Raw genomic sequence first — 27,901 nt, forward strand, 5'->3', positions numbered from 1 at the left:
TGAAAACACTGGGTCAATGACCCAGGTACCCTAATACACTCAAGGAAAGATTCAGGATATTGTTTCAGAATATAGTTTCTCTCTGCTCCCCAGTTATAAGTTTGCCATTTTCCTCTGTCAAACAGCTCATGCTCAATAACTAACCCCACTTTCCCTGTGCTCTAGAGGCTCTGTGTCGTCCTGCCCTGGGAAACCACCAGCTCCCAAGTTTTCCCCAGTGACCCCTTTCCTGAGACCCTTCGTCGCCCTGTACCATTCCCCTGTGTTGTATAGAGTTGTAAACAGAGATGGGCAGTAACGCGTTACCTGTAATCCAATTACTTTTTTCAAGTAACGAGTAAAGTAAGGGATCACTATTGCAAAAACGGTAATTAGATTACAGTTACTTTGCCGTAGGAACGCTGCGTTACTGCGTTACTAAAACCGTGATTTTTTTTGCAAGAATGTCTCATGACAGTGACGTAAGCAAGTGCGACGTTCGTGACAACAGCTGTGTGCAGAGCAACAATGGATCATATATCGAGTGCGGGAGAGAGTATGAGCGTGCAGCGTTTAAAGTGTGGAAGTACTGACCTTATTTTGAGTTTGATTCCATAAAAAGTGACAAAAACATTAGCGTCCATTAGCATTGTGCGTGGGAAGAAAACTTATTTTTACTGCAAAAAAATCCCCCCTAAACGTCCAAGCAAGCACCGAGTGCGCTACCACGTAATGGGAAACTCACAGAGAAACTCGCGGATTCTTTCAACTGACTGCTGCGGCACACCTGCACCAGGATAAACCTCCGCCTACCCCGCTCCTGCTTTACAGGTGAAAATAGAGCAAAAGGACCGCTACTCTTTGACTTTATTTATTTTCTGCTGTGTTTTACTTGCATCTATTTGAAAGAGTGAGTGTAAACACACACAAAAAATTATTTAATGTGCTGGAATGTGCAGAAAATAGGTTTAAATATTAAATAAATTTCTTCCAGTCAGAGAATGTTGCATATAATAAAATTTTTGCTTGATGCATAAAGTTAAAAGATTAAAACTAATAAAACAAGTTTTAAAAAGGGACTTTTCCATCACATTTTGTATGATGATTATGCAGAAAAAGTAGAATTGGGCTGAAAGATCTATCGCTTTATTACCTATTCAGGTTGTAAATCGTGTTTTTAAAAAGTAACTAAGTAACTAAGTAATTAATTACTTTTTAAAATAAGTAATCAGTAAAGTAACTGGATTACTTTTTGGGGGAAGTAATCAGTAATTAGTTACTGATTACTTTTTTCAAGTAACTTGACCAACACTGGTTGTAAATAGTAGTTATCGCACTAACTGCAAATTCGTTTCACTGTACTTGAACCATGCTGTCGCTGTTTCACCAAATAAATCACTTGTGTTAATTCTGAGCTTACTGCATCTGCGTTTGAGTCTTTCCCTTCCATGCTGGCCACAGGCCATCGTGACAGGATGTCTCATCTGAAGGCTAAGCTTCTGCTAGTCTAGCTCTTAGGGTCACTGAGGCATGCAAACCCCCTTGACCACCTTAATATGTCAATCACTCATGGGCAAAACTGAAAAATAAAACAAAAAATAATAATAATGAAATGCTACTCATCAGATTAAAACAAGTAACAACATGTCATTTACCTTAATGGATTGCCTATAGCAGATATATTCTAACCCAAAAATAACACTTCTCACTATTGCCAATAATAAGAAAACTAAAAAGGGTAGGCCAAATTATTTAAAAAAAAATAAGTCACTCACCAAGACTTTAAAAATAAAACTGCAAAATAGAATTAAAAAAATAAAATATCTATCTAGATCTTTACAGCCAACATTTTTTTTTATCTTAATTGGATAGACTAATTCTCAAATAAATTTGAAAAATGAAGTAAGAATAAAATGAGACCTCTCAAAATAGCCAGTATTTACAAAATTGCAAAAGGGTTGGCATAGTAATAAAAAAAAAGAAATTATGAAATCATGTCTTTTCCTACAATTCTCAAACTAATTTGCAGAACACAGCAGATTTAGAACAGAACATTTTAATTTCTTCCTCCTCTTTTGTCTTGTTTAAGGCTTGTTTGTTTTGCAGGGCCTGAACAGCTCCATGGTCCTTTTGTCTGGGTGAGTTCTGAGGCTTTCTGTGTTGTTGGGGTCTCCACACCTGGGCGGAGTCCCCTCACTTCCACAGACTGGCACCTGTGAGTAATTAATAATGAATTAGTAATTATTGTCTTTCTCTGCTCACAGTAAACATCCAGATGTTGTTACTCTACATTGCCATAACTTGCCTTTGTTCACTGATCTACCCGCAACTTCTGTGTCGGGTCTAAACTCAGACCTCGCTGACTCAGAGACTTATTCCCATGAAGGAAAAAAAGCAGGGCAACAGCGGTCGATCTACAGTATTTTACTTGTGCAAGGGAGGCCTCGTCGGTATCTTAGGAACGCACTTCAAATCCTACCACAAAATGGCTCCGACTCTGGCCTCCGCTCGCTGCCTTTTATTGAAAAAATTGTTACAATAAACAATAGTTTACAATAGTTTACTCAAGCACCTCCCCTTGTAAAACCCCCCTTGGTTACAAAGACAAGGCACTGTGTGTGTGCGCACGTGTAAGCATGTGTGCAAGAATGTGTGTGTATGTGGTGGTGTGTGTGGGGGTGTCTCTCTCTGTGTGCGTGACTTCCTGATCACAACATCCTTAGTCATAAAGGGGTAATCTCCCCCACACCCAAAATATGGTTCAATTCCTGTATTGGTTCACCATACACAACACAGTGAAGTCATAAAAGGGCAGGAAGCTTACCAAACATCAAACAAACCTTCACAAGGGATGTGTCACAGTCCGCTGTGACGGACCGAGTGGAGAATGCGTGTAATGGACCCAGGTGCGTACACAAGTGAGCAGACGGGAGTGAGTTTTAACAAAAGGCGAGCCTTTAATATGGCTGAAAACAAGGTGTGCAAATACAGCAGGGATGGTGTGGCTAAACAAAAACCTAAACTGAGAACAAACTATGGTGAGGCTATGGCTTGGAAGACAACAGACCAGGCATGGAAACACGGAGGGTGGGAACACAGACAACGCGACACAGACTGTACGAAACACAGAGACTAAATACACATGAGGGATGATCAGGGGAAGTGGATGCACACGGGTAACACAGGTGACACTGATAATCATAACAAGACACGGCAGGAGTGAACGTAACACTGATGGGAGATGGGCAAAGTAAAGCAGGAAGTACACAGAGGTTCAAACAGGAGGAGAGAGAGCACGGGGAGAACGCAGACATAACGGGCTGGGGAAAACATAGAATAAAGCACAAAGAGAGACGAGGGCTCATAAATACACAGAGGGGCACACAGGGGGTAAGAGTCACGAAGGGAAAACACATAAGGAACAACGTAACAGATCAACCCAGGAAGCATGGCCTAAATAAAGAACAAAATACAAAAATACATGAAAACTAAGAATACTGGGCCCACATGGCCCAGGACCATGACAGGATGTGCTTGTGATAAAACACTACAGCCTCCCTCGCAATCTCGACGCGCTGGGGAGGGGGCCAAAGGAATGCCTTTGATCACAGAGTTTGAAACAATGTAGAGATGGTAAGCATAAAAATGACATTTAACAATTCACTTTAACATTTCCCTCCTGTTTTGTTATTTTTATGCTCCAAATTATTCCCGTGTAGTATGTTCTCAGCCATGCACCACTTGCTTGACATTTTCAGCGCAGGCGTCATTTATACACAGGCTTCTGTCATGTCATTAATTTCATTAATTTCAAATTGTTGCAAAAGTACATAATTAACAAATGTATTAGAAATCATTTTAGTTAGCATTGATCTTATACAAGGTAAAATGCATCATATACATAAACAAATCAATGTCAACAGTCCAAAAACAGGAGTTAATATTTTCAAAAGAAGATGCCACCAAGGACCAGACATTAACCAAGCTATCCAGCTTTGTGGTGTATCTCCTCCTGGTGTGCGATTCATCATGTATTTCTGCAATGTGGTTAAATTCTGCAGTGCTTCATAAATGTCTCCTTCACTTGTATATCTATCTGGTATGAACATACAACATGTTTCTCCTATCAATTTGCATACTCCTCCGTGCGATGCAGTTATCAAGTCCAAAGTCAGTCTGTTTTGCAATACCATTGTCCTTATGGCCCTTTGCTCCTCTGCTAAGGCTGTCCCAAGGGTCTGGGTCCAATTTATGTCTCAGTAGTGCATATCTGTTGATTTCTACATGAGTTCCAACTTTCCCGACCCCAATCCATGGGAACAATCCTTGTAGGAACTTGGCTCTGGGTCCCCAGATTCGAAACTCCCAGGGGACCTCTATGGGCAGAAATCTGTGCCATCAGAAACTGAATTTGAATAAGTTAAATTTGAATTTGAATTGCTCAGACTGAATCTGAATTGTAACTTGAATAAATGCTTTTGAAAACCAAATTTGAATTAGTCTAATTTGAAATTGAATTTATGGTTTGAAAATGATCATCACTAAATTGAAATTGAATTTTATATTTTGAAAATGAATTGATTTGCTTTGAAACTGCATTTTATCCTTTAAAAATTCAGCTCTCGAATAATTTCAGTTTCACTTCTCACCATTCAGTTTCAGTTCTACAATTCAATTTCAGTTCCAAAATTCAGTTTTTTGGAACTTACATCCGGTTCCGGTTCAAGCGCAGATTAATAGAACTACGTTTTACTAGTGGACCGAAAGTGTTACCGACGGGAATCTACAGCGTCTTGAGCTGAATTAAGACTTCAGAAGTCATTCGTCATGTCGAATGACCAGCGGATGAACTCTCAGGTTGGTAATAAATGTACTACATGTATAAGAACAAGCGTCATGTTAACAAATGATAGCCGTACGGTAACTTTTATGCTTATTGTAGCTCCTAGCTAAAAACGCTAATTTAGCGTAGTTTGCCCTGAATTCAGCTTTGACAACAAATATGATCGACTGTTTCTAGTAGAATTCCAAAGTTGTCATCTTGGACCCTCTCAGAGCACCCCCTCTGTATGCTTGCAGAGACCCCTACAGTAGGGAAACATGCAAAACGGTGTCCAAACCTTTGTATTTTAGCTTTATTTATGTCTTACACAGCATCTCAACTCTTTAGCTAACTTAATAACTTTAGCTAAAGTGAATAGTTAGTCTAATTCATTAGTGCAGCATTACTGGATCACCTCTGTTTGAAGTGATATAATATGATATACAACTATCACTGAAACAGCAAACTTTGTAAATAAGCAAACAACACTTCTCATTCTCTAAACGTTTGGCCACAGCTGTAGATTACACTATCAGTGCTTGTTCACTCTTAACAATAATTACATTTCTAAATTTACTTTGTGCATTTACAGGTAAACAATATCTAATATTTTATCTGACTGCTTTGTCTTTGAAAAGGGTGAAGAGCCTGAGGCCGGTGACAGTCCAGTTCCACTCTAAGTACATCCTTACAGTGGCTCACAGGACAAGGCTACATTCCTGTCCTGCCAGAAGAGAAGAGAAGCTTCAGAGTCTTCATGCAGTTCAACCACACCTGTCATATTCCATATGACAGGGGTCTCAAACTCCAGTCCTCAAGGGCCAGTGTCATGCAACTTTTCCATGCCCTCGAGGACTGGAGTTTGAGACCCCTGCCGTATGGTATTTATGCTGTTTTCTACCCCACAGTTACAGCATGTCTGACTGCCTGTTCAGCATATGCAAAAATATATGAGTTTAAGCATGTGATGACTAAGGCCTTCCATTATGGTGTTTGTCATCACATGTCACAGACATCTGGATGATCATTTGGAATAAACAAAATACTAAAAACTTGTTACTTCATCTTATCTTTATTATTGTTCTTATTTTACATTGTTAGGCATTAGGTTTATTTGTAGTAGTCCTTTCCAACTTCTTTCCCTCTTCCATGTTACTGTGGCAGCTTGTCAGCATCTATTTGGGGTTGGGAGTGGAACAGAAAGTAAGGAAATCCAAAGTGCCATTAAAACCAGGAGAGTTAAAAGATGGTCGATTTAGGAGGTGACCCGACAACTTCAGCCTGTCAAACATATTAATGGAGCAGTATGTTAAAAAAAATAATAATAATCTAATTAAGTAGAATTATTATGGTAGTTAAACACAGTGATAGTTGTATATCATATTATATCACTTCAAACAGAGGTGATCCAGTAATGCTGCACTAATGAATTAGACTAACTATTCACTTTAGCTAAAGTTATTAAGTTAGCTAAAGAGTTGGGATGCTGTGTAAGACATAAATAAAGCTAAAATACAAAGGTTTGGACACCGTTTTGCATATTTCCCTACTGTAGGGGTCTCTGCAAGCATACAGAGGGGGTACTCTGAGAGGGTCCAAGATGACAACTTTGGAATTCTACTAGAAACAGTCGATCATATTTGTTGTCAAAGCTGAATTCAGGGCAAACTACGCTAAATTAGCGTTTTTAGCTAGGAGCTACAATAAGCATAAAAGTTACCGTACGGCTATCATTTGTTAACATGACGCTTGTTCTTAGGGCTGGGCCATATTATACCGTTCACGATAATACCGGTATAATGTTAGGCAACGATAGGAAAATGAAATATCGCGATAGAATGGGAGTAAAACGCGCATGCGCAGTGCCTTTGTTTTCATACGCACATGGCCGGTCGTTGAGTGAAACAGATGAACCAGAATTGGTTTGTAAAAATGGTGCAACTTCAGTGATGTGGAACTGGTTTGGTGTTTGTCCGTCAGATACACAACAAAGCACATTTTTTTGCAGAACATGCAAGCGGCCGTTGTTATTGTCGTATTTGTCGGACTAAGATGCTCTTAAATCTGGGAGTAATCTGGGTCCTAAACTCCGTATGCTTCAGGTCAAACAACACTGCAGCATCACTTAGAGTTAAAAACTGTCTAAATTCTTTCATCTTTAATAAAACGATCAGCATTGCTGCTTTACCAGGTGTAACTATAAAGTTTAACTTCCAGGCATCCATGAAAACAAAAGTTATTACATTTAACGGAGTTAGAAGTTAGCAGGAAGCTAGCGGAAGTTAGCTCGCTAGTTTCGCTAGTTACCTAAGCATGATATAGCATGTTCTGACAGAGAGATTTCTGAAAAAAATCAAACGTACAGCTCTGCTATCACTTCCAACATAAATGAAGACAGGAAACTAAACAGCAGTGACGTTTGTAGGGTTACTGAAGTTGGGCTAGCTGGTATATAATGATGTGCTACGTGATCGCTAGCGACACAGCTATGTTAGCATAACATAAACAGTGAAGCTGGAGGACGAACACTAACACTTTTCCACTTATAAAAGTTAATGTGAAGGTTCTTCATGGTTAGAGACAAATGCAATCGCATGGCAGGATGCTGTAAACGGACCAAACTTCAGTCAGGAGAACAACTGAGATAATCCATCCACAATACGAGGTTAGTTATTAATATACTGCAACAACATGGGAATAGAGCAGCTGCAGAGAATTCAACATTAATGAATCAATGTTACAGAAGTGGAGGAAGCAAGAAGAATGAGTTTAATAAAGTTTGATTTGTCTGACTGCTTTGTTTCGCTTAATGTGCCTTATAATCCCATGCACCTTATGGTCCGAAAAATACGTACTGCACACTGCAGTTTAATGTTGCAAAGCACCTCTTTTTAACTTCAGTGGATATTATACATGGTTATGCTCAGGATATGTCAGCCCATTTCTACTGGAAATGCCTTTTGGTTAAACTTTCAGCAAGGAATTTGCATTTGCACTGTTACATTTTTATAAAGCTTTAATGTACATAAAAACCAGCTTCTTGTTTAAGTGAAAATAAATGGAAGGTTGTCTTTTTGCGCTAGTAATGTTGTGGAGTTGTATTTTGTCTCGCATCAATTATATCGTCGGTTATATCGTTATCGCAAATTTTCAAATATATATCGTGATAAATATTTTTGGCCATATCGCCCTGCTCTACTTGTTCTTATACATGTAGTACATTTATTACCAACCTGAGAGTTCATCCGCTGGTCATTCGACATGACGAATGACTTCTGAAGTCTTAATTCAGCTCAAGACGCTGTAGATTCCCGTCGGTAACACTTTCGGTCCGCTAGTAAAATGTAGTTCTATTAATCTGCGCTTGAACCGGAACCGGATGTAAGTTCCAAAAAACTGAATTTTGGAACTGAAATTGAATTGTAGAACTGAAACTGAATGGTGAGAAGTGAAACTGAAATTATTCGAGAGCTGAATTTTTAAAGGATAAAATGCAGTTTCAAAGCAAATCAATTCATTTTCAAAATATAAAATTCAATTTCAATTTAGTGATGATCATTTTCAAACCATAAATTCAATTTCAAATTAGACTAATTCAAATTTGGTTTTCAAAAGCATTTATTCAAGTTACAATTCAGATTCAATCTGAGCAATTCAAATTCAAATTTAACTTATTCAAATTCAGTTTCTGATGGCACAGATTTCTGCCCATAGACCTCGCTCAAATCCGTGAGCCCTGTGCTTGCACTCTGTATGTCTCTCTTTGTCTTTGATCCTGGATGGTGTTTAATTCTCTCCATGAAGAAAACATGATCAGACAAATTCACTAGTGCACATAGACCACCTCATTTTGCTGGTAAAGATGGGTAAGCCTTATGTCCTATTAAGTTCCGGTTCTTTGGATTCTTTAGGGCCAAGAAAGACACGGCTCAAAAGTGGTCTTTTTACTTTTAAAAATGACTTTGGAACAGTCTGCCTCTTCAAATTAGGACCTCTCCAACACTTGACATTTTTAAATCCTGTCTGAAAACATCTTCACTCCCTAGCTTTTAATTGTGACTGAGTTTTGTTTTGTTCTCTTTGTTTGTGTTTGTTTTACTTTTTACTCTGTACAGCAATTTGGTCAACTTGTGTAGTTTATAAATGTGCTTATAAATTGATTGATTGATTGACTGATTGCTGTTCAAAGCACCCTAATAGTAGTCCGATATCACCAGTGTTGGGTAAGTTACTTTAAATTAGTAACTTAGTTACATTACTAGTTACTCCTATCAAAAGTAACTCAGTTACTTCAAGTTACTCATTACTTTCAAAGTAACTAGTTACTAGGGAAAGTAACTTTGGTTTTACCCAGAATTCTCTTATTAATGTGTTGCTTCCCTAACTGGATACCCAGCAAGGATGCCAGTCTTCTAGCTTGCTTACATGTTAGCACTATCCTGCCACAAGTACACTGTGCCACCTAATGGCCTGAACCTAAAATGGTTAAAATGGCAGTGTAGTAGTGCGAGTGCAAGTTAATGATGAAATGAATGAAACTAAATTAGAAATTAACAAAGTTTGTTTTATGTGTCATTTTTGTATCTGTTTGTTTTAATCTATTTCAATTGTTTCAACCCTCTACAAATGCAAACTCATCATTCTGGGGTTGTTACAGCAGTGTCTAATCATTGTACGTAGTATCACTAGGAAGAAGCAGTGGATCACAAAACACAACATACAGTGTGTTGAAACTTTTGAAAGATATTTATTTTTGCCATTTAAATGGACAGAAAGTATGCTTTTAGCAGTGCCAACATTAAACTGTACCTCAGACAATTTAGGACCTGTAGGTATCAAAGTAGGTATCAAAGTGCAAAAACATGTAGTGCAAAAAATGATTTAACATAAACACGGTGAGGTTTGTCCATTCTTTGTAAACTTAACTGCTGAATTGCACCAACTGGAGACCTCATGTTCAGTAATAAAAGTATTTTCAGAGAAAGAGAAGAGAAATAAAATTAATTACAAGTATGTTCAGCCCCACAAACAGAAATAAAATAAATAATAAGTATTTTCAGCTTCATAAACAGTCAAACCAAAATAATATTGCCTCCATACAGGCCATGTAGATAAATAAAATATAATGGTATTTTAAGTGCTTCAGAAGCCCAAGTTTCACTTGGAAATAATTTACCTTGTAGAGCACCACTGAAGGCAACACATCATCATCATATGAGCACTACTCAACTTTGGTTCCATCAAACCAACGATTGTACCTCAAGAGGAGAAGCTTCTCAAACTTCTGATCAGACAACTTGTTCCTCTTTGGAGTGAGAATCAGGTTTCCCAGGCTGACAAGCCTTTCAACTGGGGCACTTGAAGGAGTAGCTGCATTAAGTTTAAGAGAGAGTTTCTTTATCAATGATTCAGAGAGTCTAACCCTGTTGCTCCTGATTTGAGGTACTCGGCTACCTCACCTTCAGCAGTGGCATATATGTCCTCATTTTCTTCAAAGGAGAAGAACTCATCCTCTTTGCTAGAATCCGCGTGCTGTGTTGTGTTGGTGGCGCTGGTACCTGGTTGTAGCTGATCTTGCTCAGGGAGAGGTTTTCTTTTTTTTTTTTTTTTTTTTGACGAATAACACTTCTGTGGCTTGCAATCCGGTGGACGAGTCTGGGTTTGGCAGTTGCCAGGAGAACGGTACTTTTCAGACTGCACTGTGTCATGTGTAAAGGAGGGGAGATTATTGTGTGGGGTTGTTTTTCAGGAGCTGGGCTCAGCCCCTTAGTACCAGTGAAAATAACTCTTAATGCTTGATCATAGCAAGACATTTTGGACAATTTCATGCTTCTGACTTTGTGGGAACAGTTTGAGGATGGTCCCTTTCTGTTGAAACAGAACTGTGCACAAGTGCGCAAAGTAAGGTCCATAAAGACATGGATGAGCGAGTTTGCTGTGGAAAAACTTGACTGGCCTGCACAGAGTCCTGACCTCAGCCCAACAGAACACCTTTGGGATGAGTTACAGTGGAATTTGTGGGCTAAACCTTCTCGTCCAACATCAGTGTTCAACCCCACAAATGCACTTCTGGAAGAATGGTCGAGTTGAAGCTGTTAGAGCTACAAAGGGTGGGCCAGCATCATACTGAACCAAATGCATTAAGAATGGGATTTCACTCATGTTCATATGTGTGTAAAGGCAGACTTGTGAATACTTGGCATTACAGTATATAAATGAGTACAGGTTAAAACTATTCCCAAATTACTCTAGGCTTCCTTTTTTTTTTTTTTTTTTTTTTTTACCTTTTTCTTACTCCTACCACAGTGTTTTTTAATTTCATCAGTGTTGGGAAGGTTACTTTTAAAATGTATTCCATTACAGAATACAGAATACATGCCCCAAAATGTATTCTGTAACGTATTCCGTTACGTTACTCAATGACAGTAACGTATTCTGAATACTTTGGATTACTTAATATATTATCATGCTTTTTACAACAACGTGAATGTACTATTGCCGTGTGATTTATTACTATTACTGAAGGTCCGCGACTCCGAACTGTAGTAAAGGGACCTCTGACTAATACGGCGGGGTCCCTGTCGGCTCGTAGCCGAAAACTAGCTTTACTTTGTTGTGTGGGTCAACTTTTCTTGCGAGAGACAGAGAGAGGCGTTGAAAGACTGCTCCAACGGAACTTATTGTTTTCGGAGGAAAACACGAACGTACAGTCGAGTCTTGATAGCTTGGCTGAAGTGGTTATTATTATATTTACCTGCTTCCAGCTCCCGTTTTTCCTCGATGACAACTCCTACCTTTCCACTCCCCTTTTTCTCTCTCCCTCCTCGCGCTCACAGACCCATAACGTGTATGGCAGTCCATTCTCTCTGCAACACGGACTACACTGCCCATGATGCTACATTCTTTAGAGCTATGCTTGTAGCATTCTGCCTGTTAGCTTAGCACAACAACAACAACAACAACGAAAAGGCGCTCTCTCACCTAGGAAACACACAGTCGCAGAGAGAGAGAGAGCGTCGCCCTGTAACCATGGCAACCGTAGAGCTGCCGCCTGGAACAACAGAACGTAGCTGTCAAACAAAACCCAAACAGTCCTGACCCGCGACAAAATGAAACAGGAAAGTACCGCAGTGTAATCCATTTATTTCAACAAAGTAACTGTATTCTGAATACCACCTTTTTAAACGGTAACTGTAACGGAATACAGTTACTCATATTTTGTATTTTAAATACGTAACGGCGGTACATGTATTCCGTTACTCCCCAACACTGAATTTCATTATAAATACAATAATGCACACATGCACACACATTCACTTAGAGATGGCCCGGAGCAGGAGTGTGCCATATTGAAGGTAAGTTTCAGAGTGAAGTAGTCAGTAACCTTCTTTATCCACATCAGTTCATTTTACAGTTAATTACCCAATTTTGCAGAAAGAATATTTCCATTACACAACATAGTGTGGTTGTGCATGTGTGTGTGTGTTACATAAATAGAATTTCACTCGCAATCATGGCTTTTCTGTGTTTATGTTTATTCATGTTTGTGTGCGTGTGAGTGTGTGCGCGGGTGGGTGTGCGTGTGTGTATTGCTTGGGTAGCAGTGTTTAAAGGTCTAATAGCTATGGGGCTAGAATTGGCCTTTTAAAGGTTAATTTACAGTGTTTAGACTTCATGAGTGTGTGTGCATATTGAAGTTTACGAGTTTTGTTATGTTTGCTGAGCAGTAAAGTAATTCACAGTATGAACCCCTCTCCTTCACATTGCTTGTAGGCATGTATGTGTTCTGTTCTATGTGTATGTGAACTTTAAACCACCTGACATTATGAATTGCTTGAAGGTGAGCTAACACAGCTGTGCTGCGTAATAATTAAGGAAAATATACTGGTATTTTGGAAAGTAATGCTGTTTTCTTTCTTCTTAGACTTAAAATGGACTGTTTTTTCTCAGCAAAAATGTTTCTTAAAAAATGTTTCTTGAAACAAAAACTAGAAACAGCTGGTCTAGCGCCATCAGAGGCTCCCTAAGAGAACCTTACCAATATGTATTTCCCTCTTTCCTGCAAAAATAAAGTAAATACAAAATACAGTTTTAAATAATGATTTCTTTTAGTAAGGGAACAAAGTTATCCAAACCTACCTGGCCCTGTGTGAAAAAGCAATTGAGCCCTAAATGTAATAACTGGTTGTGCCACCCTTGGGAGCAAGAACAGCAATCTTCTGAGTCTTTCATATTGGCGTGGAGGAATTTTGGCCCACTCTTCTTTCTTTTACTTCAGCCACATTGATGAGCTTTCAGGGAGAGGTTTTCGACACTCTACCAGCAGACGTGCCTTTGCGAGGTCCTTCCGCGCCTGGTCATGTAGCCAACGAAGCTTAAATTTTGGTAGTGTCACAGCAGCCAGCAAAGCATCTTCACTTCCAAGGACATGTGCAAACCTTGTTTTGACTGCCAGTAATAACGACACAGTAAAAGTGCAAAAAACATTTTTGCATGAGAAAGTATGCATTGTTTCAACATTAAATTAATTAAACATTAACAGCATGCTGTAGTTTTATATAGAATGTATTTTAATTTGTAAATAGTGTGTATTTTACTACGCTGTATTTATTTTATTTATTTATTGGGGTTAAGTATCTGTAACTGTAACAGCATTCACTTGCATGTGAACAGCACAGCACAATATAAAAAGCAATTGAGTAAAACATTTCATTAAAGATAAACACAAATGAAAATATCATCTCTTACCTGGACAACTGTATCTGGTAGCCCAACAAGAATTTGCAGACCATTTTTTATAGCCAGAGTCTTGGTCATCAGCGATTCCAGTGTGGGTAGGAGTGTGGCATAAAAACAATGGTCTTCTCCTTGAAGAATGTCCAGTGCCACAGTAAGTGGTTTCATGACTGCACAGTACTCTCTGATACACTGATGCTCCCTCTCATTGAAACATTTCAACTGTAATGTGGATGAGATTGTGTTCAGCTCCACCACAGGTATCTTTGAAATTCTCTCCAGAGCATAATAGAACGAGTTCCACCTTGTTGTGCAAGGTACTAGTAGCTTCTTTGCAATAATGCCTTCCACAATCTCAGCAGCCACTGTGGAACGACTGGCCATGTTCCACAGCCCTGCACATTTTGTGGTGGCACTTCTGTAGATGGTTTTTGTTGCAGCTTCAGACAATAGCCACTTCTCCACATCAGTGCAAGAGATAAGATTCATTGTGTGCGATGCACATCTCTGATGTGGCGGTAAAGAAATTGCATCATCAGCATCATCAGCACCATTCTGCAGCACATCCCCAATCGAAACAAAAGTCACCTCATCCTCCTCATATTCAGAGTCATCTGACTCAGGTGGTGGCTGGTACACTTTAAAAGCCTTGACAAAATTGGAGCCATTATCCGTTACAGTTGATGTGATTTTAAACGATAGGCCATGAGATGAGTTAATGTTGTCCAGCTCAGATGCAATACTGTCATACGTATGTCGACCCAGAAATCGCCTGCATGCCAGCGCTGCTTTCTCACATTTCATGTTTTGTGCATTTATCCAATGCGCGGTCACACCAAGAAAACTTTTATTATGCACAGTCCAAATGTCTGCTGTTGTGGAGATGTATTCTACCATGTCAAGTGTATTTTTGAGCTCTGACTCCATGTTGGCATATTCTTGGTCTAGGAAACTGGAAAATGTCTTTCTGGATGGTGCCTTCCCAGCTCTCCCTCGCACAGGTATATGACTAATCAGTTGTCTGAAAGCATGGGACTCAACCGTTGAGATGGGTTTCATGTCTTCCACAACATACCTGACAATCAGCCTGTGTAGCTGGGGCTGGGTGATGGACTGTGCAGCAGGCTGTCCAAAATCAAGCTTTCGTTGTTTTGCTGGAATAGCGTCAACAGAGCTAGAGTCACCGACGTTGCCTTCGGGTTCTTTTCCAACTAAGTTGGTAGATGCATGTTGTTTCTGAAGATGTTTCATCAGATTAGAATTGCTAGTCTTTGATGTCGAAAGAGTTTTAGAACCTCCACAGAGAGTACAGTTTACGACAATATTCCTGTCTTTTACCACCAGAAAGGAGAAATAATGTGAATATTTCCAGGACAGAAAACCCATGCCTGGACCATCTTCGACTGCCGCCATGATTGTAGCTTACGTCACAGTGTCACATGCCCTTTTTACGTCCAACACGGAAACTGCAGTCGTGGTGCTTTCCTTTGTACTTGGGACTCGGAAATTCGGGACTGCAGATGAGCTGCATATGTGTTTAGTAGTAATTTGTTTTTGTAGAGGGCTAGCAAAACAAGCATTTTTGAGGGTGTCGCCATATTGGAATCCAGACTTCTCCAACGAGGCTAACCAGAACGCCGTTCACTCGAGTGTGACATTATTCCCAGGTTCGTGTTCCGTTTCCGAGGTAAGTCAAACGCAACACACAAAGTAACGAATAACGACCCTATCTAAATCCCAGTAACGAGTAACGCGTTCCTGATTTTGGCATAATAACTAGTTACCGTGCTCGTTACCGCAATAATAACGTAGTTACTGTAATGCGTTACTCAATAACGCGTTAGTCCCAACACTGGATATCACACAGAATTGTCACATGATATTAAACAGTAGCTGTTGGTAGAGTTACCAACCACAATGAAGCAGTCCTTTTTCATTTGTAGATTCAAACTGCTCTTTGTCTTTTTGGTCACAAGATGGCACTAAAGACGACTGTGTTGAAAACCTTGATTAATGAACAGTTTTTCATTACACATTTCAGTGCTTCATAAAGCTTCATTTTACCATCCTTACTATTTAAAACCCTAATAATCTGGATTTGGTAATCCCTAAAATCCTTAAAAACCTGTACCCGACACTCTTGGAAATTCTTTAGAAAGATTTAGTCAGAAGCAGGCAGAAACACTCGCTGCTGAAATCACCACCCTCAGAGGGTTGGTAAAAATCCCTCTCTCTAACAATAATTAAAAAAAAAAAAAATTATAAAGAAATTGTCCTTGATTTTCATTTAGCTCCATCCTGTGGGATTTGCCTGGTTAGATTTGTTTACATGTTTGAATCACAGTGTTCAAGATGCTGCATCCACAGGGACTCTAAGATTTGCTTCTGGCTAGGTTGCACAGGGCCATATCTACTCAGGCCTTCTACCCAATCTGTCATCCATTTTGGTCCTCTCGAGTTACTGGCTGCCTCCACTCACTTGCTTCGCTCATGAAGGAGCAGGAGCCCTCTCAGGGCTACTGCCTGAGTATGGCATCAAGATTCTTGTTCTGGGAGTGGGTGTTGGGTGCGCCTCAGTGGCACCCTTTGTCTCCGTGGTCTGGCTAGCCTCTTTCTAGCCTATCATAACAGCCTGCTCAGTTGCAGTCTGTGCTTCTGCAGGACTCACTCAAGCCAATCTTGTCACAGTCTGGCGAGAGCAGACTGTATGTATTGTGAAGAGTGGACCCAAAATGCAGACACCAAGGAACTTGGATCAAGACTTGAGTATCAACAAAAAGCGAGCCGTTTAATGAGGCTGGCAGAAAAGGTACAAATAAAGGGCAAGGCAAACAGAAATAAAACTAACATTAACCTAAACTGGGAGAACTAAACAAACAACATGGAAAAACCTGGACATGAAACCTAGAAACATGGCATGGAGAACATGGCGTGAACAACAGACGACCTGACAATCACACACTGAAAACAGAGGACTTAAATACACAGGAGGTGATTAGGGGAAGTGGAGACACATGAGGAAACAGCTGGCACACATGAACATAATGACGTCACAGTGGGAGAGTAAAACTGAACATGATGAACACAGAACACCAGACCTCTTCACAATAAAACAGGAAACATAATGAGACATAGACATGACAACCCGAACTTGACAACGTAAGACACAGACATGAAACGCATGAAGAGCAGGGGAGATTTAACATGGTTGGAAACACGAGGGGAAAATAATAACTAGAAACACTTAGGCATAATAATACAAACTTGATAACAAATGACACGCAGCATGAAACACGAAGGTTGAGGGGAAACTTAAATACAGGGGAAGAAAACACAAGGAGTCTAATAACCAAATGAACTTAGATAACCTAATGAACAAAATAAACTCAAACTTAAAACGCTGGGTCAAAAGACCCAGGATCATGACAAATCTTCTGTCTGGCAGACTGAGGCTTTCCACAATTGATGCACAATCTCAAGAAACAATATAGAAAATGTATAAATTGGGTATCTGCTGTTAATAATCTCCTGATTGCATAGTTGAATAAAATTGTATTCTGGAGGCAGGGAGCACTGTTTGTATAGCTGGTAATTAAGACCAGTTTTAACACTAATAACTATTTATTCTTGCCTACCTGTCAGCACATGGAGTTTTTCCACCTCTAATTAAATAAGTAAATACTGTAGGTTCGACCCTTTTTGGCAAGACATGTACCAGGTAGCGGATTTCTAGCAACATGTTTGAACCAGAGTATTAAAACAGATTGCAAAGATACTGCTACAACTGTTAATTTATTTGGAAAGTCGGAATGATGAACATTGCGTATAGTTTTAAGCACAGTGCCAGAGCTTCCAAATTAACTAATTATTCACAAAAATGTATCTAGCTAATTTGGGAGATTTTCATTGCAACCTGTAAAGAGTTTATTACACTATAAAAAGCTCCGTAAAGCTAGGTCATCTTACTATTCATCAGTGACTGAAGAAAATAGGAACCCCAGTTTTCTTACCAAGTTTCTTTTTAGCACTCAAAAAGGCTGTGTTTCTATAAATAAAGTCTAATTGAAAACCTACCAGTTTTTGCCTCTGCCTGCATCTGCATTTTGGTCCATTTTCACACACTGGCCTTTGCTGCCATAACAGGTTTATTGTGCAGACAGAAGGATATCTTTTTCAGATTGAATGCACACCAAACTCCAAGATTTCTCACAGTGATACTATGGCAGATAAGGAAATGTGATTTAGAGTAAGTATCTCCTTAGATACTGTGTTTCTTCAAAGCACAGTATCTAACATGATCTTTTATGATATTTAGTTCTGAATATAATAATCTCAGTGTTGTCTATATTTAGAATTATGAAATCAAAGCTCATCTACACTTTTGTGTCTTTAAGACATGTTTATGGTTTAATTAATGGATTTGTATCACTTGTCTTCATTGATAATTAAAGCTGAGTATCATCTGTGTAGCTATGAAAATGCAAGCTATAGTTTTTAATATTATTAACTAAAGGAAGCATATGTATTTCATAAAATGTAACATCTTGCAAAATGCAAAATACAACTTTTACCGTTCCTTCAAAGCCACTTTTAAAATTATTAAATTTAAAAACAAATTATTTCAGAAAAACATTCTCACTTTAATCACACAGTTGCTGTGTATATTCTGCCAGTTTGACAAATTAGAAAGAAGCATTTAGGCTCATACACACAAAAAAGACAAATGACGCGCAAACTGAAGTTCACAAAAAACTCAAATGCAGACATAAGTCTGAATGACACAAAACAGGAGACAATTGTCATTCATTTCATTTTAGAAATGTAAGTCATTGTTCACTCTTTTTTGTAGCATTAAATGCTAAATGAAAAGGGTGTGGGACATGTACTTATGCCATGATTTTTTTCATAAGAACAAACAGCATGTTTGGACTTCAAAAAATCACCCAGTCTTGAGGTCACCTGTTCAGCATATAATTCAGTTATATATGTCTGTGAATGTTCTCAGTCATCCAGGTCATCATAGTCTAAGGAGCTTCGAAAGTGTCTGGATTTCTTTAAGATGAGGAGTGAAAGAAGCCATCTATGTCCATGGTGAACAACCCAACCATCTTTGAACAAAGGCGGTGGTTTACAGCACCAACTGTCTGCCATCTGTAATCCAGTTTTTAGATCCCTTCCCAGACACCTTAACACCCACTCAATGCTGGACCATTTGACCTCAGTACATCGCATGATAGGGTGGGGCTAGGTTTCACAATGGGTTCCCCTGAGACCTTGGTTGATTGTGACCTTACTCTGTTTTCACACCTTGCTTGTGTGATTAGGTAGAGGATCAATAGGGGGCCCATGACCCTCTTGGGGACACTCCCATAGGGCTTATCTAGAACTCTCTCTTAGGCAAGGCAAGGGAAGGCAAGGCAAGTTTATTTGTATAGCACAATTCAACAACAGGGTGATTCAAAGTGCTTTACAGAGACATTAGAAACTAAAATAAATAAAAAGCATGATTTAAAATTGATTAAAACAAGCAAACAAATAAACTAACTAATTAACAAACAAACAAACAAAACAGTATATAAAATCAAAACAGATAAAATCAGAACAATAGATAAAAGTAGTTAAAATGTTAGTTTTGAAATTTAAGCTTAAAAGTGTGGATTTGGTGCTTTATTCAAATGCAGCTGAGAACAGGTGAGTCTTCAACCTGGATTTAAATAAACTGAGTGTTTCAGCTGATCTGAGGCTTTCTGGGAGTTTGTTCCAGATATGAGGAGCATAAAAGCTGAATGCAGCTTCTCCGTGTCTGGTTCTGACTCTGGGAACTGATAAAAGACCGGATCCAGATGACCTGAGGGATCTGGAAGGTTCATACTGGGTCAGGAGGTCACTGATGTATTTTGGTCCTAAACCATTCAGAGCTTTATAGACCAGCATCAGAACTTTAAAGTCTATCCTCTGACGGACAGGCAGCCAGTGTAAAGACCTCAGAGCTGGACTGATGTGATCCACTTTTTTGGTCTTAGTGAGGACTCGAGCAGCAGAGTTCTGAATGAGCTGTAGTTGTCTGACTGATTTTTTTAGGTAGACCTGTAAAGATGCTGTTACAGTAATCAAGCCTACTAAAGATGAATGCATGGACTAGTTTTTCCAGGTCCTGTTGAGACATCAGATCTTTTATCCTTGATATATTCTTGAGGTGATAGTAAGCTGATTTTGTTATTGTCTTAATGTGTTTTTCTAAGTTTAGGTCTGCATCCATCACTACACCCAAATTTCTCGCCTGGTTTGTGGTTTTTAGGTGTATAGATTGAAGTTCTCTGATGACCTGTAATCGTTTTTCTTTGGCGCCAAAGACTATTACCTCAGTTTTGTTTTTGTTTAGCTGGAGAAAATTGTGGCACAACCAGTCATTAATTTCCTCAATGCATTTACCAAGAGCCTGTACAGGGCCTTGGTCTCCTGGTGACATTGTAATATATATTTGTGTGTCATCTGCATAGCTGTGGTAGTTTATTTTGTTGTTCTTTATAATCTGTGCCAGTGGGAGCATGTAAATGTTAAACAGAGGGGGTCCCAAGATGGAACCTTGGGGAACTCCACATGTGATACTTGTCTGCTCAGATGTGAAGTTACCTATTGATACAAAGTATTTCCTGTTTTCTAAGTATGTTTTGAACCAGTTTAATACAGTTCCTGAAAGACCTGCCCAGTTCTCCAGTGCACTGAGATCCAGTAAAACTAAGACATTTTTCCACTGTCTGTGTTCAGACATACAGTGGGGCAAAAAAGTATTTAGTCAGCCACCGATTGTGCAAGTTCCCCCACTTAAAATGATGACAGAGGTCAGTAATTTGCACCAGAGGTACACTTCAACTGTGAGAGACAGAATGTGAAAAAAAAAATCCATGAATCCACATGGTAGGATTTGTAAAGAATTTATTTGTAAATCAGGGTGGAAAATAAGTATTTGGTCACCTCAAACAAGGAAAATCTCTGGCTCTCACAGACCTGTAACGTCTTCTGTAAGAAGCTTTTCTGTCCCCCACTCGTTACCTGTATGAATGGCACCTGTTTGAACTCATCATCTGTATAAAAGACACCTGTCCACAGCCTCAAACAGTCAGACTCCAAACTCCGCCATGGCCAAGACCAAAGAGCTTTCGAAGGACACCAGGAAAAGTATTGTAGACCTGCACCAGACTGGGAAGAGTGAATCTACAATAGGCAAGCAGCTTGGTGTGAAAAAATCAACTGTGGGAGCAATCATCAGAAAATGGAAGACATACAAGACCACTGATAATCTCCCTCGATCTGGGGCTCCACGCAAGATCTCATCCCGTGGGGTCAAAATGATCATGAGAACGGTGAGCAAAGATCCCAGAACCACACGGGGGGACCTGGTGAATGACCTGCAGAGAGCTGGGACCAAAGTAACAAAGGTCACCATCAGTAACACACTACAACGGCAGGGAATCAAATCCCGCAGTGCCAGACGTGTTCCGTTGCTGAAGCCAGTGCATGTCCAGGCCCGTCTGAAGTTTGCCAGAGAGCACATGGATGATACAGCAGAGGATTGGGAGAATGTCATGTGGTCAGATGAAACCAAAGTAGAACTTTTTGGTATAAACTCAACTCGTCGTGTTTGGAGGAAGAAGAATACTGAGTTGCATCCCAAGAACACCATACCTACTGTGAAGCATGGGGGTGGAAACATCATGCTATGGGGCTGTTTTTCTGCCAAGGGGACAGGACGACTGATCCGTGTTAAGGACAGAATGAATGGGGCCATGTATCGTGAGATTTTGAGCCAAAACCTCCTTCCATCAGTGAGAACTTTGAAGATGAAACGAGGCTGGGTCTTCCAACATGACAATGATCCAAAACACACCGCCCAGGCAACAAAGGCGTGGCTCCGTAAGAAGCATTTGAAAGTCCTGGAGTGGCCTAGCCAGTCTCCAGACCTCAACCCCATAGAAAATCTGTGGCGGGAGTTGAAAGTCCGTGTTGCTCGGCGACAGCCCCAAAACATCACTGCTCTCGAGAAGATCTGCATGGAGGAATGGGCCAAAATACCAGCTACTGTGTGTGCAAACCTGGTAAAGACCTATAGTAAACGTTTGACCTCTGTTATTGCCAACAAAGGTTATGTTACAAAGTATTGAGTTGTATTTTTGTTATTGACCAAATACTTATTTTCCACCCTGATTTACGAATAAATTCTTTACAAATCCTACCATGTGGATTCATGGATTTTTTTTTCACATTCTGTCTCTCACAGTTGAAGTGTACCTCTGGTGCAAATTACTGACCTGTCATCATTTTAGGTGGGGGAACTTGCACAATCGGTGGCTGACTAAATACTTTTTTGCCCCACTGTATGTCATTAAACACTTTGGTCAGAGCGGTTTCAGTGCTGTGGTTCTGTCTAAAACCTGACTGGAAGGCATCATAGCAGTTATTCTGTGTTAAGAAGTAATTGAGCTGTTGAGAAACTGCTTTTTCAATGATTGTTAGGTTTTGTATTTTTGATTGTCATTTATGCTTAGAAATATTTAACCATATATGCTTAGAGGTATATAATCAATTGTGTAGTGATAGTCTGCAAACTTTGTGTGTATTAGAGAGCACTCTGGGAGCACGAGAGAGGTCGTACCTTGTTTTATTGTTTTATGGTAGGATTAACGTAGCTACGTCTGTTCTAGTCTAAGTGCTTTAACTGCTGGACTTCCTCACCGTGTTATCTAGGGTGAACCATCTAGGGTGAGGGGGAGGCTACCCTCTTCCTGACCAAGGATGTTTGCGTTTGTGCTTTTATGTTATATGACCCTTTGATCAGCAGCACACACACACACACACACACACACACACACACATACACACACACACACGGTACTCTTTGTTTGCATGTGGACGTCATATGTTAATGAACCTATGCATATTCATGTAACCTCAATAAAAGAACAGTGTTACGGGAGAACGAACGAGAGCAACTGGGGTCAAGCGAAGGAACGGCGTCTGTCCGGTTCTCTCCCGTGCACGAGAAACATGAAGAACTTTGCCTACTTCGTGTCTTGCTTGCTGTGTAATTATATTGTCTTCAACGTTCCAGCGAATAGGTTCAAGCTACAAACCTATCAATGATCTTACTTAAAAATGGGAGATTTGAGATCGGCCTTAGTTGTTCATTTGTGTCTTGTCAAGATTGTCCTTTTTCAGTATAGGTTTTATTACAGCAGTTTTTAGTGGTTCCGTAAATACACCTGATAATAAAGAAAAGTTGACGATCTGTAACAGGTCTGACTCTAAAGTCTTTGAGACCTTTTTGAAAAAACTTGTTGCCAGGACATCTAAACAGCAAGAGGAGGAGTTCAGTTGACCTAAGATGTCCTCCAGGTCTTTGCTGTTACTAGGGTCAAACTGTTTCATGGTGTTTAAACAGTTTTTCGGTGGACACAGTACATAGTCTGGATCTGCTGTTGATGTACCAATTGCTTGTCTAATCTTTTGGATTTTTTCTGTGAAGAATTTGGCAAAGTCATTGCAGGCCATGGTTGAATGAAGTTCAGCTGCCACTGGCACAGGAGGGTCTTCAGTTATACACCGTTTTGTGATCACTGCTGTTGATATATTTGTGTGGGCTGAGATTTTACTTTCAAAGAAAACACAGTAATGATCAGACAGGCCCACATCAGACACAGTAATGTTTGAAATGCTCAGGTCCTTGGAGATCAGTAGGTCAAGAGTGTGTCCTCTATTATGTGTGGCCTCTGTTACATGCTGAGTCAGCCCAAAGTTGCCCAGAGTGTTACTCAGGTCTTTAGTCCCTTTGTCCTGAGGGTTGTCCACATGGATGTTAAAATCCCCAACAATAATTACACAGTCGAAATCAACACAGATCACAGACAGCAGTTCACTGAGGTCATTAAAAAAGTCTGTGCAGTATTTGGGAGGCCTGTAAACATTAAGAAACACAACTTTGGATGGGGCCTTCAGCTGTAAAGCCACATATTCAAAAGACTGAAGAAGCTTCTTGGATTAGAGGTGCAACTCCAGATGCTTTTCTTTTCAAGCTCTTAGAATTTAGTCATATAGTTTTTAATGTAAACATTTGACAATATATTTTAGTACACCTGGCAAAGAGGAAAAAAATGAGTGAAGAAGAGTAATTTAAAAAAATTTAAGTAATCAAGACAAAGGCACTTGCAGAGACACTAAAAGAAATCATTCTCATTCCATTTTCAGAAAACTATGATTGTTTTCTCATTTTTTCTTTTGTTGTACTTTGTCTTTTTCATAGAAACAAAAACAATCTATGTTGTTTACAGAAGGCTAGGGTAATTTCTACTGCCACTATGATTTGACAAAAGAGGAAATAATTCTCTGAATTTCGATGCTGTAAAAATCTAAACAAATCCAGTCCTGCTTGCCTTGTTTCTCCTGGCAGAACACCAGTGCTACGTATTTTACGTTTGCCTACTGTGCTGGAGTTGTCACCGCTGCCGGGGTGAGCCATGTGGAAATTATTAAAGGACTCAAGATGCAAGCACTACTGATGTGAGGGAGCTTTATTTAAAGAGTGAACATACAACAAAGGTGAGAGTGGCAAAAACAGAACTGAAAACCTAAACTGGGAAAACAAAACAAAAACAAACCTGAAATCTTGAGATATGAAACATCGCTAAAGGGAGATGTAGAAAGATGCAGGGAAACCACACAGACAAACCAGCAACACACACCAGAAAACACAGGGGTTAAATACACACAGTGCAATCAGGGAATGGGAGACAGGAGGGAGACACAACTGGGGGAAATCAGAGCTGACGAGAGTGAGGGAAGTAAAACAGAATGCAATAACCTGAGACACTGACCTTTAAAATACACCTCTGTGCATTTCGAACACGTGTCACAACAATTAAGAGCAGCGGTCCGCGACCTTTTTTGCGCCACGGACCGGATTATGCCCGACAATATTTTCATGGACCGGCCTTTAAGGTGTCGCGGATAAATACAACAAAATAAAACTTGTACCGGTACCGAAAAAAAGAAAATTTATTCATAACACAAAAGACCAAGGAAAACCGAGTAAACGATAAAAACGATAACAAAATAACGCTCAAAACCGATAAAAACCCTGAAAAATATACATTTCACACCTGAGCCTCAACTCTCGCAGCCCGGTACCAAACGACTCACGGACCGGTACCGGTCCGAGGCCCGGGGGTTGGGGACCGCTGATTAAGAGGACCCGAGGGAAGCTCGGAAAGCTAGCAGAAGTTATTTGGAGAGGAGAGTGACTGCCGTTGGTTGAAAAGAGAGGTAAAAAAAACTTCAGTGGTGTGGAAACATTATGGGTTCGCGGAGTCAGACATGGATCAAGTAGACATAGTGTGTAAACTTTGCTACAGTGTCGTAGCTGCACCACAGAGCAACACTGCAAAGTTCACTAAACATAGATGTTTACATTTTTCATTTATTTTTATATTGCAAACATTTGCACTGTTATCAGTATTTGCACACTATTTTATATTATTTTTTGACAATCTTTAAAGTCATTATTCAATACATTGTTATTGTTAAATAAATATCATGAAATAATCGAGATCTCAATTTCAGTGAAAATAATCATGATTATCATTTTTGCCATAATCGAGCAGCCCTAAGTAACACTACTACAAATTGCTATTCTAGAGAGATTGAAAAGTAAAGACTACTATTACTACAAATATTGCCATGACCTGGATGACTTAGAACCTACACAGACATACAAATTACTATGTCTGCGTAGGTTAAAATGCAGATAGACATTCAATAAATAAAATGAGGAACATCAAATAAACAAAAAATAAAACAGGCCTTTTTCTTTATGTATTTAAAAAGTAAGCAAATTCTTCCTCTTTACAAAAATGCTTCCTAGAAAGTAGGTAATGATTATTACCTAGTTCAAGTTATACTTTTCCAGCCCAAGTTTAATGATGTCTTTAGAATTAGCATGAATTAACCTTTACTTAGAGTCAACTGGAATAAGTGATTGATAGAGGGAATTTCACTTCAGTGATCAAACAAGGTGGAGGAAAGGAGTTATATTTACCTGCTGGATAGTTATAAGTGTAAGAAAATAACATTTAATTCATAGGCTATGGAGCAGTTATGTTACACTAATCAAATTATTATGGTGACGTATTCACAGGGTGATCTAACAGTGCATTATAATTTGGATGTAAAGTTCACTTCATTAATAGATAGCATTCTGCCAGGAGGAGCCCAAAGTAGCATCTCAAAAAAATGAGCAGATGAGATGAATTAGATGAGGGCGCGAGTAGATTAGAAGAAACTTTATTAATCCCTCAGGTGGTTTCCTCTGAGAAATTCAGTAATGACCTATTTACAAAAATAAGAGTGTAAGCTCAGGTTATAGATGTGTGCATCTCTCAGAAACAGTGAAACAATTTAGATAAACAAAAGGAGAGTGAAGAAGAATTGATCTATTTTGATAGAGCTAAGGATAATAACAATGGATTGGATTTATATAGCGCTTTTCAAGGCACCCAAAGCGCTTTACAATGCCACTATTTATTCACACACTGGTGGAGGTAAGCTACAGTTGTAGCCACAGCTGTCCTGGGGCAGACTGACAGAAGGACAGAAGCGAGGCTGTCATATCGTGCCATCGGCCCTTCTGGCCAACACCAGTAGGCAGTAGGGTAAAGTGTCTTGCCCAAGGACACAACGACCAGGACAGAGAGCCCGGGGATCGAACCGGTGACCTTCTGGTTACAGATACGCTTCCCAAACCCCTGAGCCACGGTCGCCCCAAAAGGTCTCCCCGTCTAATAGAAATTGTTGGTCACTGTGTGTGAAATCCTGAGGACTGTGACTCAGATAGAGCACAGGAGAGCTGCATTATTACAGATAATTCCACCTGAAATCAGTACCTGCATGGTACTGATAATACCTAGACAATACATACACACAGAGGATAACCGGCAACTTGTGGGAGGACAGCTGAAACTAATCACAGACTAACAAGACAGGGGAAGCAGAACTGAACCCAAAACACATGAGACAAAAAACTATCAATATATGACAGGAAATGACTGACACTGAAACCACACACACACACACACACACGTTACACACTGAAGGACGACAGGGTTCATTCAGGTGCACATGAAGGTTTATTGCGCTGAAACACAGCAAAACAATTCAGTGTTACTGGCGGCTTCCATTGTAATAACTGGCCTGTGTGACTTTTGTAGCATTACGTGTAATGGCCCTGTATTAATCAGAAAATGACCAGTAAACAATAGACAACATAACATGTACTGGCTGGTCTATTTCCTATAACTTTAACTGAAACCAGCTAACAGTTTCCTTTCACAGTACTGATGGAACAACACGGTTACAGAGATTAATGCAGGAGGCTAACATGACTTAGCTAGCGCACAAACGTTACTAGCATTACCCACAGATAACGTGAAAAAACTCCCTTATTCGCTCACATTAAACACCATATAAACAAGAATTACACTCCAAACATGTTAATTAAGCATCAACTTTACATAAATGTATGTAATGCTCGTATATTGCTCTCACCTGAAACACAGCAAAACAATTCAGTGTTACTGGTGGCTTCCATTGTAATAACTGGCCTGCGTTACTTTTGTGTAGGACTATTTTGCCAGTTACCCGTTTGGCTGAGCCGCCACTGCCACCTACTGGCGAAACTAAATATCGCCCTAACATAACATCAGGTGGGAGCAAATGAGCTTTTCACTCTGTGTTATGATGCAAACTATTGTCACTATGGGCACGAACACATAAGAAACACATCTGAGACTTGTTCTTAATGCTCAAAATACTCCCCCCCCCCCCCCCCCCCACACACACACACACACACACACACACACACACAAGCTTGACACAGGCAGAAGACCAGGAAAGTGAACTTAGCCTGATAGCCAGAAGGCTAAATAACAATACAGAACCAAAATATAAAATGATTAAAACATACAGCCTACAAAAAGGGCAGCAATGTGAAAGAAGGTCCTGACTTTAATTCCATCACCTGGCTGGGGCCTTTCTGTGTTCAGTGCTCAACTGACTTTGATCAGTGGCTGTTGATCAATGGTCATGACAATTTGCATAATAATGATCAAAAACCTCACAGCCCATTGTTCTCAGTAGTGCTAGTTTTGGTCATTTTGCCGGCGTACTATTTATAAAGCTGGGGAAACCTACTGTCAGCTGAGACTTAAGAAGTCACTTGGATGGGAAACGTTTTTCCCACTAAAAACGCTACGTCCAGATGAACAAAATCAATTTTCTGGGGATCCCAATCTTATATATTTTTCTTTAAATACAAGA

The 27,901-nt window shown here is 39.7% G+C and overlaps 1 protein-coding gene across 1 annotated transcript; it reads right to left on the reverse strand.

Moving 5' to 3' along the window:
• Positions 1-13,302: 13,302 nt before the first annotated feature.
• Positions 13,303-15,595, reverse strand: LOC146649438 (uncharacterized). The gene has a single exon (XM_085386706.1). It carries the CDS (start codon positions 14,948-14,950, stop codon positions 13,514-13,516), a length of 1,437 nt encoding a protein of 478 aa, XP_085242832.1. The 5' UTR covers positions 14,951-15,595; the 3' UTR covers positions 13,303-13,513.
• Between the last annotated feature and the right edge of the window lie 12,306 nt (positions 15,596-27,901).

This window comes from Rhamphochromis longiceps, linkage group LG17, assembly GCF_057381845.1.
Source record: "Rhamphochromis longiceps isolate RC_006_pf linkage group LG17, R_longiceps_female_GT1.1, whole genome shotgun sequence".
Classification (NCBI taxonomy): Eukaryota; Metazoa; Chordata; class Actinopteri; order Cichliformes; family Cichlidae; genus Rhamphochromis; species Rhamphochromis longiceps.

Coding starts and splice junctions, on each gene's coding strand:
- LOC146649438 (XM_085386706.1), bottom strand. CDS start 14,950: ATGGCGGCAGTCGAAGATGGTCCAGGCATGGGTTTTCTGTCCTGGAAA.